General features: G+C 43.7%; 1 protein-coding gene across 1 annotated transcript; it reads left to right on the forward strand.

Annotated features, from left to right (window-relative positions):
- The first annotated feature begins 3,702 nt into the window (after window positions 1-3,702).
- Window positions 3,703-14,807, forward strand: TREM2 (triggering receptor expressed on myeloid cells 2). The gene is made up of 5 exons (XM_020999517.2): window positions 3,703-3,862; window positions 8,510-8,860; window positions 12,428-12,536; window positions 13,032-13,213; window positions 13,702-14,807. Exons 1-5 carry the CDS (start codon window positions 3,823-3,825, stop codon window positions 13,716-13,718), a joined length of 699 nt encoding a protein of 232 aa, XP_020855176.1. The 5' UTR covers window positions 3,703-3,822; the 3' UTR covers window positions 13,719-14,807.
- Window positions 14,808-16,639: the final 1,832 nt, after the last annotated feature.

Genomic DNA, 16,639 nt, shown 5'->3' on the forward strand with positions numbered 1-16,639 from the left:
AAAGTTAGCTTGCAAGTGGAGCAACCCAGAACCTACCCTGAGAGCCCACTGGGAGTATTTAAAGCTAAAAAAGGTTAATTAATTCCAGATAACATGGTTTCCAGGAGTTTCTAGGTACTCATAACCAGGTGCATGTGGACACTTCTTGCAGTGCAAGCCCTAGCATGCCTTCCTGGCTCTGGGTTTGCTTTAGCAACTAGTTTCAGCACTTGCAGCAAAGGATCACAGTTATGTGAAGTAAGAGGCAGGCTGTGACTGGCTGGTTCTGAATTTCCAAGCCTTCACATTCTCCTGTATAGTAAGGAATCTCAAGCAAGTCAAGACTGCTAACGCATTCCTCTGCTAACTCATTGTCAAAGTCTCTACATTCCCTATTTTTGGCTGATGGGATGGAAAGTCCATCCCCTGATAGCCAAAGTGGGACAACAACATGGAGCATGATCTTATTAATTAAGGTAGTGGAGCAGCAAGAGACAGTGATAGCAAGCTTGAAACCAATGAAACTGAAGGTTAGCAAGGTGACCAAAGCAACTAAGAAAAGCAAAGTAGAGTGGAAAATAGGGCCTAAGCCTGAAGAGGTCCAGGGAGCTTGAAAAATGTGTGCCAAGAGGAGTAGAGGCCAACATTTTGGATGACATCAGTGATGTCATTCACCACTGCTCTGGGTTTGTTCACGTAGAAGCAGCAATCCTCTTTTGTGAAAGTGCAGGCTCCCCCACACGAGGCAGTGGGACCACTGAGGGCTCAACAGTTCTGTAGAACCACTGCAGCCAAAGAATCAAGTTGACCCTGACGTTGAAGCATGGAATAGGCAGTGGTGTTGATGCCTCAAGCTGTGAGAGGGTTACTTCCCCGTGGATGACTCCAGCTCCTAATCCTGCCAACAGACTATCACCTGCTGAGAAAGCTTGGCCTGGGGGGTGGTACCAGAACACGAGCCACAGGTCTCACTTCAGAAAGGGGGAACAAAGGAAGAACAGTCCTACTGGAACCTTGGCTGAAAAAGTCTGTTTAGCCACAATGCCATCCCTTTTGAACTGGCCTTGTATTGCAGTCATCTGGTGATAGAAACAAGACTGCATATAGATCAAAGCCAAGAACAACCTGCTTGGGTGAATCACAACAAGGGCCAATAGATGGAGAGCCCCAGGAAGTAACAAGAGGCCAAGGTAATAAGAACTATAAGAAGGTTAAAGATGGGCAGCTCCAAAGATTCTCATCAAAAGCTTCAAGAAGGCAATAACAAAAACACAATAGCAAAGCAAGGTTATTTATTAATATTCAGCATTACTTGGCCCACATCCTGAGTCTTAGAACCACTGTCTACATCAGATGTTGTCTTCTTTGTCTCGGGAGGAGCTTTCTACACCTGCAGTCAATGGCTTCTGACCCTTCCAGAGGACTGCATTCAGGTCACTATCGGAGTCCATTGTCTAAACAGGAGCAGAAGCTTTCTTCAGAAGGGCTCAATGGCTGGTCTTGCTGAGGAGACCAGCTTCTAAATTGGCAAGATGACTGGCTGAAAGATGCTGAGTATGGTAGCTGTTGAGTAACAAATACAGTCAAAGGGGAATCCGGTACCACATCAGCAATAGATTCGACCAAATCAACCACTGTCACAACTGCTTGCAAGCACCCTGGGAGTGCTTTGGCCATAGTGTCAAGACTCTCACAAGTTCCCCCCATGTTTCTGGGTCAGGATCCCACATACAGAGTCCATCATCTCCTCAAATTCAGAGGTCTGAGTCGGATATTTTCATTGCGTCTCTCCCCACCCGAGTCCAAATGAAACCATTGATAGAACCAAGCAAAGGAGAGATTGCTTGAGAGATTGTACTTTCACCAGACTGGTTATTTCAACAATAAACTCCTTCCACCAGCAAAGACCTTCTTTACAATTTCTAGTCTTAGAGAATTGTTGAGAGATTAAGTAATTTCCCCAGGATCACACAGCTAGTCAGAGACAGGACTTGAACCCAAGTTGTCCCACCTCTGAGGTCTTCTCTTTGACCATTTATTGCCAAGAGAGAAGATAAGTAAGGAAAAACCCCTCATATACTCCGAGGCAAGATTTCCCACAGATTCCCACACCACTATGAGGAGAGAGAATTCCTACTTTCACATTTCTTATTGCTGTGTCATGGGGTTTTCTTGGCAAAGATAAATGGAATGCCATTTCCTTCTCCAGTTCATTTTACGGATGAGGAAATTGAGTTAAGTGACTTACTTGTCCAGGGTCGCATACCTAATAAGTGTCTGAGGTCAGATTTGAACTCAGGAAGATTAGTCTCCATGATTCCAAGGCCAGGGCTCTATCCACTACAAGACCTAGCTGCCCCACTTCTGTCAAATACTTCTACTACTTTGGCTGATATCATCCACTGATGTCATCTGATGGGCTGCTTTCTCCAGTGAATGTCAGCTGTTGCTTCTCTGCTAAGTTGTTATTATAACCCGCTGAGTCAGCTCTTTGGTGAGTCTAGTAGTGCAGAACCTCAGGCTTGTTTTTCCTTTTAAAGCTCTTCTGTGGCTGTAGTCAGCTTCCAAACTTCAGTTTCCACATCAGTTAAATAAGGAGGTAGGACTAGATGACCTCTGAGATCCCTTCCAGATCTAAGACTATATGAACTAGTCCACAGAGAAAAATCCCTTCAATCAAATCTATCTTAGGAATTTCTTTGGGCAGCTTGGGCTTGGAATAAGAAATATCCTGAATTCAAATCCAGCCTCAAAGTACTTATTAGCTAAGTGACCCTGGACCAGTCATGTAATCTCTGTCTGCCTCAGTTTTCTCATCTGTAAAATGAGGGTAACAATAACACCTCCATCTCAGGGTTGTTGTACATGTCAAATGAGATAATTTATCAAATGAGATAATATTTGTGAAGCACCAGGCTGCATAGTAGGGTCTTAATAAATCCTTTTTTCCTTCCTTCATAACTCCTTAGCATGAAGTCTCACATTCTTACCTGATATTTGGGTTGGGTTAGCAAATTCTGTCCTCCAATGGGAGGGTGGAGGGTAGATAACTAAACCCCTCCAAAACTTTCCTTTATAGAGAGCAGGATTTGGACTTTCATCTCACACTATTTTCCATCTGCAGCTCTTCTTGGTTTCAGCTCCACAGAAAGATGGAATAAGATGCCCCCCCACATTCCCAGATTCCTTTTAATTAGATTGTGAGCTCCTTGAGGACAGGAACTGTCCCTTTTCTTAATTGTATCCCCAGGCACAGTGCCTGGCACTTACTCAGTGAATGCTTAATAAATGTTTATTGAATTAAATTCAATCATGACTCAGGATGCTAGGACTTTGGCAAATTATCCTGGAGCTTCATTCTGTGAGACTGGCAAGGACAAGATGGAGCTATCAACCTTTGTGCGGTATTCCTGTAGCTACACCTAAATCACTGCTTTCCCCACAACCATAAGATAGACATACAGCTATCTGGGCTAGGTCTGCAACCAGTCTAGAATTTTAGGATCTCCCAGCCAGGTCTTGCCTATATCTACCTCGAGGCTGTTTTCCTTTACTCTCTATGTCTCTTTCATTCATTTCTCTCCCTCCCCCTCCGTCCTCTTCCTTCCCTCTCCTTGGTCCCTTGATTACCCCCCTCCTTACATGCTCCCCCTCAATTCTCTGCATCATCGAGCCAGACTGCTGTTCCGACTCTGTTGCCCAATCCCTGGGCAGCCCATTTCCTGTTCTCAGTGCCTGACCCCTCTCTTTCCTGCAGAGCAAAGGGAAAATTGTCCTTTGTTCAATTTGCTCCTGCTACTTGCTGGCTGTCTTTCTCCTTCCTTCCATCCTGGACAAGGAGACATGTGGCTGCTCGGTCTCTTCATCCTACTCTCTGTTGCAGGTAGGAGGAGCTCCAAGTACCCCCTCCACCTTACCTTCTCCCATCCCTCCCTTTCCTCAGTTATTTCCTCTTTCCTCTCTCTCCTCCAATGGCCCTCTCCTCCAATCACCTCCCTTTCCTCCCTCTCCTCCAGTAAGAGTTGGGGGAGGTGGGCTCAGCAAACCTGTGCAGTAGGTGGGAACTTTGGTGTGCACAGACCTCCTGGTCCTTCTCCTCTCTGCAGCAGCCCCTCCCCACCAGGTTCCTGATACTCTTATTCTCACCTTCCTCCACCTCCTGGTAAAATATGTCTTCACCACAAAGGCATAGATATTTGGATTCTAGTCCTTCCTATGACTCAAACTCGTTCTTCTCTCTGGACCTCAGTTTCCTCCGCTGTAAAATGGCAGGGTTGGTACAGTGGGAAGAACACTGGTACTGGAATGAGGACTTGGGTTCAAATCCTGCATCTGAGATTGTGACCTTGGGTAAGTCACAGCCTTCTTGGGCCTCAGTTTCCTCATCTGTAAAATGAGGCAATTGGATTAGGTAGCTTCTGGGGTCCTTTCCAGTCTAGGATTCTGGGTCTTTTATTCACTCAGAAGTGTAAGTGCTTAAAGTCGTACCCTCCCTGGCAGGCCCTTTTCATTTTAATAGGGATGAAGTATTAATAATGGGATTTCCAGCTCCAGTCAGTAGTGAGGGATCTTCTTTTTTTTTTTGTTCTGGTTTTTTTTTTGGGGGGGGGGCTAGGCAGTGAGGTTAAGTGACTTGCCCAGGGTCACACAGCTAGTAAGTGTCAAATGTGTGAGGCCGGATTTGAGCTCAGGTCCTCCTGACTCCAGGGCTGGTGCTCTATCCACTTCACCACTTAGCTGCCCCTAGTGAGGGATTTTCTTGAGCATTCATGATGCCCCCAGCCCCAACACACACGCACACACACGCACGCATACACACACACACACACACACACACACACACACACACACACACACACTTTGCCTTAGTATAAGGTCAGTCTTAAGGGAGTGACAGAGGGAAGTATGTAACAGATGCCAGTAATAGGTTTGCCTGACACTCTCCTGCCTTCTAAGCAGGCATTCTGCCCTCAAGCTTAGTAAGAGGAAAAAATAATGGAGAAAAGAAAAAAATGTTCTTTGAGAAAAAGATGCTTTTAGCCCCTGAATCTTGGACTCAACCCCACAATGGAGGTCAACACTGACATCTCCTCTATCCATGAGGCATTGCCAGAACTTAGTTAAGTGGGTCTTGCCTCAGAAAATTGGCCATTACAGAGAAATCTCAGTTCCTTTAGATCAGCCAAAATGATATAGGGCAGCCCTCTAGGTTGGAACTATGGACTGGGCTGTGGCTAGAGTATCATCTCAGTAATCACAGGGATAAATGGAATAATCTTTGTAGGTTACTACTCAACCTTAGTGTCTCTTGGTGTTTCTATAAGGCAGGTCAGAATCATAGGCTTTACAACCGGCAGGAACCTCAGGAAACAAGTAGTACAATCCTCTAGTTTTATAGATGTAGACACTGAGGTCTAAACAAGCAATGTAGCCAATAAGTATAGCAAAATCAAGATACGAACCCAGATTTTTTGTACCAAACAAAAAAAATTATACCAAAAATCTGGGGCTCTTTCTTTGTTGTTTGATTATTTTTAAAATTAAATTTATCATTGTTATTATTATTATAGCTATTTTTAATGAACAAAAATCGATATTCTCACCTTCCCACCCACTTGCTCCTATCCACTACCACCATTGCACAGTGGGGTTTGAACCTTTGTAATAAACACCCGTAGTTAAGCAAAACAAATTCTAGAATTTTTGGCCCTGTCTAGAAGTGTATGTATTACTCCATACCCTAAGTTCATCATCGTTCTGTCCAGAGGTGGGTAGCTTGTTCTAACATGGGTCTTCTAGAATGGTGATTGGCCACCCCATTGATCTGAGTTCTTAGGGCTTTCAACATTGTTTTTACAATGTTGTTGTTAGTATATAGATTGTTCTCCTTGCTCTGCTCACATCATTCTGCACCACTTCATACAAATCTTTCCAGGTCTCACTAAAACCATCAGAGCTCTTGCCATGATCACATTTGCTCATCATCTGTGACTTGCACCCTCCTGTGATGAGTCCTTGGCCTCTCTGGCCAAGGTGGAGGGAAGGAGGGGGAGGGGGCAGCAGCCTTCAAGGAGCAGGAACAGAAGCAACTTTCACAAGAGGCAATTTTCCCTTTGCTCTGCAGAAAGAAGAGGGTTCAGATTCTGCTGACAGGATCTCTGCTGTTGGGACATTGCATCAAACCTATTTTTAAGATATCTGTAATCTATGGAATGTGTAGGATAGAATCAGGGGACAGAGAGGATCACAGAGCATGAGAGCTGGAGGGGAATCATAGAATGTCAGCACCAGAAGAAACCTTGGAGGTGACTGAGTCCAACCTCCTCATTTCGCAGATTACTCTAGCAACAAGCATTTATTAGATGCTTGCTGTGTGCTGGGTGGGCACTATGCTAAGAGCCCAGTGTATACAAATACAAGTAGAAAGACAGTCCCCACCCTCAAGGAGCTTACGTTCTAATAGGAAGAAACTACACATGAGAAGGACATTTTGATGGAAAGGAAGACAGGTACTTGGTGTGAAGGCATGCATGGTAGAGAAAGTCTGGAGCACAACCTGGAGAAGAAAGACAAGAAAATATAAGCCCATGGAGAGGAAATGCCTTCTCTGGGGGATATCTAGTTAGTTAATAGCAATGCTAAGACCAGAATCCAAGCCTCCTGATGCTAACTTCATGTTTTTCTCTCTCTACAACCAGGACCCTATCAAGATGTAGGGCCTAGGAGGAAATTCAATTCAATTCAATTCAAAAAACATGTATTAAGGGTCTCCTGTAGGCAAAGTGCTGGGACTCCAAAGATGAAAATATATCTATATCTTATATATCTATGTCTATCTATATACATACACATACATAAATACACACACATAAATGCTTATAATAAAGTCCTTGTCCTCAAAAGAAGCCTATAAAATTACAGTCTACTAGGAAGGGCAAAGGAGGGAAAGAAGAAAGTACAAAATGATCATAGCTTCACAGCTCTGGAGCTGGATGAGCTCAGAGGCCATCTAGTATGATTCTTTACTTTTACAGATGATGAAACTGAGACCTAGGTATCCTAGGTGAATCATAGGATAGCCCATATAAGTGGGAAGCATCAGTGGTAGCATTTGAACCCAAATCCTCTGACTCTAGAGTCATGATTTGTTCCACTGTACTATGTCAAGCAGAACGTTTCTTGCTGGTAGGTCCCCTATAACTGCCGCTAATGAGGAAATGGAGCACTAGTGTGCTAGAGCCAGTAACTACTGGCTTGTAAGAGCTGATTGTTAAATTTTCAATGTGAGTATTTATGCCCTGGGGCAGTTAGGTAGCTCAGTGGAGAGAGTACCTGGCCTGGAGTTAGGAAGATTCATTTTCCTGAATTCAAATCTGGCCTCAGACACTTAACTAGCCGTGCAGGAAATGGCAAACCGCTCCAGTATCTTTGCCAAGAAAACCCCAAATGGGGTCAAGAAGAATGGGACATGACTGAAACAACTGAACAACAATTTATAACACAGTATTTATAACAAAATGTGTACCTCAGAGACCGGCAAATGCTACAAACCAGGGTTTGATTTTGTTGTTTCATTGATTGTTTCTAAATTTAAGAAACTGATGGAGAAAACATGAAGAATTCAGATTAAGTTTAAAAGTATGTTGTGTATATATTTTCCAGATATCTAGTTGTTAAACATTTACCAGCATGCCCCTAAACTGGAGTTTCTGAACCTAGTTCCCCCATTGCTTCCTCAGCTAAAGAGAGGGGCTCCCAAATCAGAGCTGTATTTGTTGCCTAAAATAACCCCGAAACAAGTCAGAGACAAAAAGAGAACACTCTATGAAAAATGAGGAAGTAAAAAGAACAAGGCAGGAAAGAGTGGGATGCTGAAAAGTCACCAGTGAGACCCTGGAGGGACAGTAGGGGAAGAAAAGATCACTCAAAGCCTCTCAGACTGGGAAAGGATCTCAGAGGTCATCATCTCTTCCCACCTGTACTAAACAAGCATCCCTTTCCCATCACCCATGGGCAACCAGGCATTGTTTGAAGATCTCCAAGGATGAGGAGCTCACTTTCCAACCTAGCCCAAGCCCTATATCCCCCACTGTTGTTATTGTTCAGTTGTTTCCCTCATGTCTGACTGTTTATGACCCCATTTCAGGTTTTCTTGGAAAAGATAGTGAAGTAGTTTGCCATTTCCTTCTCCAGCTAATTTTACAGATGAGGAAACTGAGGCAAATGAGGTTAGGTGACTTGCCCAGAGTTACACAACTAGTAAGTGTCTGAGGCTGAATTTGAACTCAGGAAGGTGAGTCTTCCTGACTCCAGACCCAGCCCTCTATCTACTATGTCACCTAGCTGCCCTGATTTCACTCTGCTTTAATTCATTTATGCCTTCCTACTGTATTTCTAATATTTTACTAACACAAAAATTGCTACTGTGAATACTTTGGTATACATGAGACCTTTCTGTCTTCGACCTTCTTGGGGCTTATGCCCTATACTGGTGCTGCCTATTCTTTCATCCCATATCTGTCTCCCACAGAGCTCTGCTACACCCGTAACGCCACAGTACTGCAGGCTGTGGAGGGCCAGACCCTGTTTATCTCCTGTCCTTATGACCCTTCAAAGTACTGGGGGCAGCTGAAGTCCTGGTGCCGGCAGCATGAGCAGGAGGGGCACTGCCAGCATGTGGTCAGTGCTCGCCGCTCCTGGCTGATAGCCTTTTTAAAGAAGTGGAATGGGAGCACAGGCATTGCCGATGATGCCCTGGCTGGCAGACTGACCATCACCCTCAAAGACCTCCGCGCCCATGACGCTGGAGTCTACCAATGCCAGAGCCACCAGGATGGGGTGGCAGACATCCTGCGGAAGGTGATGGTGGAGGTGCTTGAAGGTAAGTATCTGCATCACTGGACCCAATTTCAGAATCACAGAACAAGGGGCAGCTAGGTGGTGCAGGGGATAGAGCACTGACCTTGGAATCAGGAAGACCTGAGGTCAAATCTGAATCTGGCCTCAGACACTTACAAGCTGTGTGACCCTGGGCTAGTCACTTAACCCCTTTGCCTCAAAAAAAAAAAAGCATCATAGAACAAAAGAACCTTAGAGATGAGATCACCTGCTCTAACCCTCCCACTCTGTGGAATCAGAGACTGAAGCCCCAACAAGTTTATTGAATTGCTAATGTCATATAGTCGTTCAGTAGTACAGCCAGGGCTGAACAGAGTTCTGATCCCAAGTCCAGAGTTCTTTCCAGTGCACAATCCTATTCTGTGTCTGCTCCTGTTAATGTCCTGTTAATGTTGGCAGGCATGAGCTGTATTCCCAATTCTCCTTCCCTCCCCTTCCCGCCTCCCCACTTACTTAATTGCAAACCAAAATTTTTATCCAGGTGAAGACTGGCTCAAAAAAATATCCAGGGTAGCCTGGAAGTGGAAAAGTAGAAGAGGTTTTATCACAAAGGAAATATGCAGCTTGAAGGGTCATGAGGAAGAGTAGAAAGGGTAGGGAGCTATGACTGAGAATCAGCCCCCATTCTGCAGGAGAATGGGCAGTGAAGGAGGCAGGGATGTTCTGGAACCTTGAGTCTCTCCTAGAGAGCTGATTGTTAAATCTTCAATGAGCATTTACACCTCAGAAATCAGCAAATGTTATATATAAATTAGGGCTTGATTTGTTATTTTGTTGATTGTCTAGACTTAAGAAAGTGGTAGAGAAAATATTAATGCAGATTAAACTGAAAAGTGTGTGTGAATTATTTTTTCTAAAGAGCCAGCTGTTAAACATTTACCAGTACACTTCTGGGTACAGGGGGTCAAGGACTGAACTCTTCAGGTCTTTTTCAGTAGGAAATGAGTGGGAAAAACTTCCTTTTCCTCCCTCTGGCTACCTCCTTGAATAACTGCAGCTCTCATTTCCACAGCAGGATGGGACCCCCACAGACAGGGCTCAAAGCAATGGACTCAATTTTCCATACTTCATCCAACCGACATTTATTAATCTCTTACCATATTCTAAGCGGGGGCACCTGGGTACCACAGGGGAGAGAATGCCAGGCGTCAACTCAGAAAGACCTGAGTTCAAATCTTGCCACAAGCACTTCCTAACTGTGTGCAAGTCACTTAACCCTGTTTGCCTCAGTTCCCTCACCTGTAAAATGAGCTCAAGAAGGAAATGGCCAACCACTCCAGTAGCCCTGCCAAGAAAACCCCAAATGTCATGAAGAGTCAGGCACAATTGAAATGACCTAACAACAACAACAATATTCCAGGCAACATGCTAAGTGCTGGAAATGCACAGAGAAGCCCAAAAAAATGGTTCCTGTCCTTGAAGAGCTCACATTTGAATGGGGGAAACAATATGCAAACAAAAAATTGTACACACAAAATATGGAGCTAACCTCAAGCTAGGGAGACTAGAAAAAGGTCTCTTGCAGAAGGCAGGATTTGAGCTGAGATGCCAGGAGAGAGAGATGAAGAGGGAGAGCATGGCAGACATGGGAGACAGCCAGTGAAAAGGAATAGAGTTGGGGTTGGAGTCTTGTAAGTAGGCCTGCAACTATACCACAGGGTATATGGAAGGGAATAGTTTAAGAGGATTAGATAGGTAGGAAAAGGTCAGATTGTGAAGGGCTTTAAAAGCCAGAAGGTTATAAATTTGATCCTGGAGATGATAGTGATATTGAGCAGGGCAGTGACATGGTTAATCCTATGCTTTAGGAAAATCATTTTGATAAATGAATGTTCTCCATTGGATTGGAGTAGGGAGAGACTTGAGGCAAAGAGATAAAACAATGGGGTATTGCAATAGGTAATGAGGGTCTGCACCAGGGAAGTAATTGTGTAATTAGAGGGAATGGAATATACATTGGGAGTATTATGAAGGTAGAAATAAAACTGGGCAGCAGATAGGGATAAGGGCCAGTGAGGACTTGAAGATGACACTGAGTTTGTGAGCCTGGGCAACTGGGAGGGTGGTGGTATCTTCCATAGTAATAAGGAAGTTCAGAAGAGGGAAGGATTTGGAGGGAAAGATTATGAGTTCTGTTTTGGACATGTTGAGTTTGAGATGCCTCAAGACATCCAATTCAAGATATACAAAAGGCAGGTGGTGATGTGAGACTGGAGCTCAGGGAAGAGATTAAGGTGGATATTTAGATTTGGAAATCATCCATATGGAGATACTACTTGAACCTGTGAAAGCTGATGAGATCATCAAGAAAAATAATAGATGGGCCAGGACAGAACCTTGAGGGATACCTATGGTCAGTAGATGTGACCTAGCTCATGATCTATCACAGAAGACTAAGAAGAAGCAGTCAGACAGGTAAGAGGAAAACCAGAACACAGCAATGTCATGAGATGTAGAGAGGAGAGAATGTACAGGACAGAGTGACTGACAGTGTCAAAAGTTATAGAGAGATCAGGAAGGATAACCATTGTTTTAAAAGGGAGGGGGGCCTGTCACATCTAGCAAGTAAGACATGCGTGGTAACTTTGGTGAAAGAAATTTCAATTTAATGAGGTTGCAAGCCAGATATTGGAAGGTTTAAGAGAGAATAACAGGAGAAGTGGAAGCACTACATGTAGATGGTTGTGAATGGCAGTAGGATATACTCTTTGAATAGGGTAAAAGAGAATTTGCTGTATTTCAGATCAGAGGTTCCTGGGTTCAAATTTCACCTCTGCTACTTAGTACCTGTGTTACTTTGAGCAAGTCATTTCCCCCCAGTCTGTGCCTATGATCTCTAACATCTACCATTCTAAATTCATATGAATTTGAGTTTGTGTATACAGAGCTGGGGATGGGCAGCATAGAATTTGCCATCCCTTCCCTTTGGTGACCAAAGGAATGTGACTTCAAGGCTAAAAGAGAATGTTAAAAGAGAATGACACAGTCTATAGCTATCAAGCAGAGAGAGAAGCTGACTAATCTGACCTGAGATATCAGTCCCAGGATCTCCCATTGTATCTCATTCATATTCCTCAAGTGAACTATCAGGTCCTCTCCAAATGCTTCCCTCAGCCTCACACACATCCTCCCCCTCGACACATTTCTTGTGATACCCTAAACCAGACTCCATGGAACCAAGGAAATCTGATCCTTCATACTCTAGAACCGTTATACAGATACTTCCTTTCTTGAAATCCCTCCCCATTCAACAAATACACTGAAAAGGCAAATGAGAATAAATCACCTCCTTTTCACAGTCCTCCCACCCCTTCTCTGAGCCCTGAGGAAAGAATGTAATGCTAAGTGGTGGGGGCACTTTGTGGGGGGCAAGGGGTATGCAGTGGATTATTAAAAAGAGAGAAGAGGAACCCTAGAAAAGAAAAACAACGCTTAGCATGCTATGGGGCCAGCAAAAGATCTTGGGAACCTTCTCAGTGCCTGGATCCTTGCCTGCCTCACAGAGGTGGGGAGGAATGGACTGGAGGAACAATGAAGCTGTTTTCCATAGATCCACTCGATCCTCAAAGCTCAGGAGATTCCTGGATCCCTGAAGATTCCCGGATTTTAGAGGAACCCCAGAGCCCTGAGGACCCTGATGTCCAACCCAGCATCTCCAGGTACAGCTTCCTAATCCTAACCCACTTTCCAGGAAAATCCTAGGTTGCTGCTAGACACCAGAAATTGAACTAGTAAATGCAGGTTCTCCCCTAACCTCTGACCTCCTAATAACTCCATTTGGGGGGCAAGGAAGAGATTATGAATTGAGAAAAAGCTCCTAGGATTTCTCTTGGCTAGAGTTTCCTGGAGAGGGGATAAGTGAATTCTATCTACCCTGTGCCCTCAATGCTGCCTCCTCCCTTGCCAAGAGCCCCTACTTTGTTTTGAAGTAAGAAAAATTTTATTAAAAATTAGAGTTATGTGAAAGTGAGAAGTAATGTTACCCTGGGTGAAGAAGATATTGGGTTCCCCATCATGAGACGTTGTTAAGAAAAGACTAAATGACTACTTGCTGGGTATGTTAAAGAAGGGATTCTTGTTCAGGTAGGGGGTTGGACTATATGACCTTGAGGTCCTTTCCACCTCTACAATTCTGTGCTACTGTCTTCCCAAAGGAGCTTCTCTGAAACCGGGCACCCACTCTCCTCCACTATCTTCTTCTTCCTGGTTGCTGGACTCTTGCTCAGCAAACTCCTGGCTGTTGGGTTCCTCTGGGCCATGGCTTGGCACAAGAGGAGCCAGAAGATGAAACCAGAGAGCAGACAAAGTCATGGGTACCAGCTCCAACCCCTGCCAGGTGAGTATGGGGAGGTGTCTAGCAAAGAAGGGTTGGGGAAGATATGGGGAGGTAATTTGGGGCTGGGAAGAGAGGTTATAGTGTGGTGTAGTGGGAGGAGCACTGGTCAAAAGACCCGGTTTCAAATCATGGCCTCTCTATTTAATACCTGTATGGCCTTGGGCAAATTATCTCCTTTCTCTGGACCTCAGTTTTCTCATCCTCATGTGATCCTCACAATCACCTTAGGAGGTAGATGCTATTATTATCCCCATTTTATAGAGAAGGAGACCAAGGCAGACAGAGCTTAAGTGACTTGTCCAGGGTTATGTTTGTTCCTTCTAAGTGTCTGAGGCAGGATTTGAACTTGGGTCTTCCTGAGTCAAAGCCCAGCATTCTGTCCCCTGTGTCACCTATTTATCTCTTCGAGTCCATATTCAGCTCTGACTTTTCATAGGGTGAGGGGGAAAGCTGCAATGATAATTGTTAGATTGTTCTGTATTTTGCAGGGCAAGATGAAGTCTGATAGGAAATTCCGCTCCTGGGGCCAGGAGGAGGGAGAAGAGGAGCAACCTTCAATGACAGCCAATTGTCCACACCTTCTTCCACCCCACTATACCCTCCATAACAATCTCTGAGCCTCCTGAGACACCACACACTAGTCAAACTACTAATAAGTCCATTCACTGATTCTCATGGGCCAACCCATGTGCTCTACCTAGGTGGAAACATGCATTGACCTTCTGCCTGCCTTGTGAAGGGTAGCAGCAGATACCTCTTTCCCAAGTCCCCTCTCACTGCTCCAAGACGCAGCTAAGAGAGTTGAGCAGGAATTTGTAAATAGAAACAAGCAGAATTCTGTAAAATATGACATTAAAGGAATTTGTTTATAAAAATCAGCCTTTTTTCTGTTTAAGGTTAGGATAGCCTGGATTAAGAGCCCAGGAGAGGTAGGGAGATTTTGAGTGAGGACTAGAAGTATCTGGCCCCTTAAGGCACCAAGGGCCACTCAGGGGTACTGCCATGCTTTTTCAGTCCCCCAACCTAGAGACCTTGGAGACATCTTTGACTCTCCCCTCTCTACCCCCACCCCACCATGATCCCCTTTTATTTAATCAGTTATGCTGTAACATATGTATTAGTCAAAATATAAGAGATGTATGTCCACATGGGTTATCTAAATGTATAGATTACATCTTGTGGGTGGCATGGGATAGATATCTCTGAAATTTGCCACACCATATTCCAAGGGAGACTGCAATTTCCACTTTGAAGGAAACAGGAGAAAGGTGATGGTTAAATACTTATTTTTTTTCTCATCCATGTGTATGAGGAGTATGAGGCTAGAAGTTATATATACCTGGCCCCTCAAATATTGGTCATCTAGGGGTAAAAGTCTAGCTCAGAAGAAAAGCCATTTCTCTGGTAATTTGTTTTCCATTTTAAAAATATTCTTTTAAGATTTTGAAACACCTCTTCCACACACCCCCAAAGGACATTTCCATATATTCAGCAATACAAAAAGAGGATTGAATATGAAACCATGCATCCCCGTTTCCTACCAGTTGCCTTTTTTTTAGTAGATAATAAATTCTATGCATCACTTTCAAAACTGTCCTGTTTCTCTGCACTTCCTTCTGAACTTTCTCTGTTCTCTGTTTTTAAAAATATGTGTTCTTTGTGTTTTAAAAAAATATGACCTCCCCTTTTTGGGGTTGTTGTTAGCCTCCTTCTTCCTACAATCCCCCCAACTAAAAAATTGAAAGAAAAAAAAACCCTTGTAACAAATAAGCACAATTGAAAAAAAAACAAATTCACATGGTTGCCATGTTCAAAAACTTATGTCTCTTACACTGAGTTCATCACCTCTCTGTGCATAGGCAGATAACATGTTTCATCATAGATCCTCCAAAAAAATACTTGCTTATTGAATTGATCAGAATTCTCAAGTCTTTCAAAGTTGTTTTCTTTACAATGTTGCTATCTTTGTACCAATTGTTCTCCTGGTTTTGTTCACTTCATTTTTGTATCGGTTCTACTACTCTGATCCTCTACAAACATCTTTTTTAACCCAAATTTCTTTTGGTGGAAAATATCAGAAGCAAAATAGACTCTCTTTCAAAAGAATTATCATCTATTTCTGGGAGCCAAGATGGTGGAGTAAGCCATAAATGGTCATAACGCTTCCATATTCATCCCCAAATAACCCTAAATATGTGCCCCCAAACTAATCCTGAAACAGTAGCACCAGCAAAAAGATGGAGTGAAACAATCACTTTGCCCAAGAAACTTGGACTATTGGCAAGAAAGGTCTGTCTCACTCAGGTTAAAGAGGACAGGAAGCGCCCCAGCAAGCCAGCAGCAAGCCCCACCTCAGCAAACCAGTAGGAGATTCTGAGCTCCAGTGTGGTGCTGCAGGCAAATGCTGACACCAGGCCTTCCCACTGCCTCAGTATAGTCAGGGAAATGGGTAATCTTCAGGTTCCAAGAACCTCCATGTGCTTCAACATAGCCCCAGGAAAAAAGGCAACCTACATTGGCCAGACCACCATGTACTTCAATGTAGCCCTGGGGAAATGTAGAAACACCCTACCAGTCTCAGAACACACCACACACCAGCATTAAGACCCCATCTCAGCACCAGGTAAGCTGCCAAATCCTTATGGCCTCTAGAAGTATCAGCTATCCCCTACTTCACTCCCTCAGCACAGGACCATATATGAGGGTCCCCTGTGGGCCTCAGGGAAACATGAGTGTAGTACCAGGTAAATTTGTAAAGTACCAGGGCCTGCAGCTTCTGACACAAAAAGTCTGAGACAGTGTCCCTTCCACCCTGGAAGCAGAGCTGAAGTTTAAAAGAAAGGGAAAAGGCCAAAAAAGGTGAACCCCTTCACCCCACTTAAAAAAACAAACCAATAACGACAAAAGAATATGACCATAGAAAGGTATTATGGTGACAGGGAAGATCACAAACTCAGAAGAGGACAAAAATGTCAAAATATCTATGAGCAAAAACCCCAAAGAAAAATGGGAAGTGGTGTCTATCCCAGAAAAAAAAACTCATGGAAGAGCTCAAAAAAGAGCTTATGTGATTGAGCTTAAAAATCTTATAAGACAGAAAGAAGAAAAAGAAATGAAAAAAAAAAGACAGCGATGCAAGAGAATTATAAAAAAGAGTCAACAGTCTGGAAAAAGAAAATAACTGCTCAAAAAGTAGAATTGGCCAAATGGAAAAGGAGATACAAAAAATACACTGAAGAAAACTACTTAAAAAATACAATTGGCTAAATGGAAGAGGAAGTCCAAAAGCTAACTGAGGAAAACAACTACTTAAAAGTTAGAATTGGGCAAGTGGCAGCTAACAATCTATGAGATATCAAGACTCTGTCAAAGAAATTCAAAGGAATGAAAAATAGAAGAAAATGTCTCGTTGGAAAAAACAACTAA

This window comes from Phascolarctos cinereus, unplaced genomic scaffold (genome assembly GCF_003287225.1).
Source record: "Phascolarctos cinereus isolate Bilbo 61053 unplaced genomic scaffold, phaCin_HiC Scaffold_5;HRSCAF=322, whole genome shotgun sequence".
Taxonomy (NCBI): domain Eukaryota; kingdom Metazoa; phylum Chordata; class Mammalia; order Diprotodontia; family Phascolarctidae; genus Phascolarctos; species Phascolarctos cinereus.

Coding starts and splice junctions, on each gene's coding strand:
- TREM2 (XM_020999517.2), top strand. CDS start 3,823: ATGTGGCTGCTCGGTCTCTTCATCCTACTCTCTGTTGCAG. Junction 3,863..8,509: donor CATCCTACTCTCTGTTGCAG/GTAGGAGGAGCT, acceptor TGTCTCCCACAG/AGCTCTGCTACACCCGTAAC. Junction 12,537..13,031: donor GTCCAACCCAGCATCTCCAG/GTACAGCTTCCT, acceptor GTCTTCCCAAAG/GAGCTTCTCTGAAACCGGGC.